The 1,764-nt window shown below is 43.9% G+C and overlaps 1 protein-coding gene across 1 annotated transcript in view; it reads right to left on the reverse strand.

Annotated features, from left to right (window-relative positions):
- The window catches only part of LOC105535457 (aldehyde oxidase 1), a 97,914-nt gene that overhangs the window by 68,546 nt on the left and 27,604 nt on the right, over nucleotides 1–1,764 (reverse strand). Inside the window, exon 13 of the mRNA XM_011974561.1 lies at nucleotides 755–1,001. Within this exon, the coding sequence (XP_011829951.1) occupies nucleotides 755–1,001 (247 nt within the window). The remainder of the gene's footprint in view (nucleotides 1–754; nucleotides 1,002–1,764) is intronic.

Genomic DNA, 1,764 nt, shown 5'->3' on the forward strand with positions numbered 1-1,764 from the left:
TATCTTCACCTAATGGGTAAGACAAATAGCCACAGTTTAATACAGGAAATAAGAGTACAAGCTCTAGATCAGGCAGCCCGAGTTCAAATTGGCCCACCACTCTCAAGGTGTCTAGCCTGGGTCTCATCATGTCCTCACCTGTAAAAGGGGAACATTAGTAGAACCCAACTCACACAATGATCCAGAGAAATAAATGACAACTCATATAAAATCCATAGTCCAGGAGTAACTGACCCTCATATCACTAGGACATTCATTGCATGCCAAGTTCTGCTTTTAGCACCCTATATGTATTCACTCACTTAATCCTCTCAACTGCCCTATGAGGTAGGTATGATCACCCATCTTTGACAAATGGAGAACCAAGCAAATGCCTTCAACAATTTATTATAGAACAAACTCACATAATTGGTTTTTCATCATGGCAAATTATTCTCCCAAAATAAAGAATACAAATTGGCACCGTTGGGAGAGGGCTTTTCTCTCTCTCTCTCTCTCTCTCTCTCTCTCTCTCTCTCACACACACACACACACACACACACACACACACAGAGTATATAATTCCCACTTCAGAATTCACTAAAATCAAGACATACGGAAACAATAACAAAATCTTATTGGAATTCCCAGCCATTAAATAGAAAGGTATGGAACACTTTTCTTCTTGTAATCACATCTCACCACAAAAAGGGCTCCTTTAATACTTGGAGTCTAAGGACAAGTATTAGAGGAGCCCTTACCTCTAATGCCTTACCTTCCAATGAGTTTCTGGCAGGAATTCTTGGCACAGATGGTGGCTGGACCAACACCTCCATATGAGATGGATAACTCTCTAATAATGCCATGCCCTTCTCCAAAAAAGACTCTCATTCCTGAATTGACTATCGCTAGTGCATTCTCCTGTCGCTGGGCTTGTCGGAAGGCTGACACAAATTCCAACTGAAAGAAACAGTTAAGTGGCACATGTAGAAACACTGAGCACCACCTACGCACCAGGCAGTCTGTATGTGTTGAGTGTCACCTACGCACCAGGCAGTCTGTGTATGTTGCCGTCGCCTGTGCGCCGGACAGTATGTGTGTGTTGAGTGTCACATTGATATCAGATGTGTAGCCCCCAGCATCTCCAAAAAATCAGTCTCTGCTGTTGAGGCCACCCAGTGTGTAGTTCTTTGTTATGGTAGCCCTAGAAAACTAATACATCCTCTGAGGCAGGCTTGAGTATTCCCATTTTATAGATGAGGAATCCAAGGCACAGAAGGATTCAGTAATTAGTTCAGGTCTTGAAACCAGGATTCAAATCTGATTCTATCTCATGCAAAGACTCATGTTTTTTCCACTAAGTTCTATTGCAAATGTATTTTTAGGCTTTTTTCAAACCCCAGGATATAGGTAGAGGCATACTCTTCATGTCATATTTAGGGAGAAAGGCTTATGGGACAAAAACCTGTCAGAAAGTTACTTTAGAGCTTGGGGTAGGGGGAGAAAGAGCAAGAAAGGCAGAGATGAGACTGGGAGTGGTGGCTCACACCTGTAATCCCAGCATTTTGGGAGGCTGAGACGGATGGATTACCTGAGGTCAGGAGTTCGAGACCAGCCTGGCCAACATGGCGAAACCCCGTCTCTACTAAAAATACAAAAATTAGCTGGGCATGGTGGTGTGCACCTGTAATCCCAGCTACTCAGGAGGCTGACGCAGGAGAATCACTTGAACCTGGGAGGCAGAGGTTGCAGTGAGCCAAGATCATGCTGCTGCACTCCAGCCTG

This window comes from Mandrillus leucophaeus, unplaced genomic scaffold (assembly GCF_000951045.1).
Source record: "Mandrillus leucophaeus isolate KB7577 unplaced genomic scaffold, Mleu.le_1.0 Scaffold146, whole genome shotgun sequence".
Lineage (NCBI taxonomy): Eukaryota > Metazoa > Chordata > Mammalia > Primates > Cercopithecidae > Mandrillus > Mandrillus leucophaeus.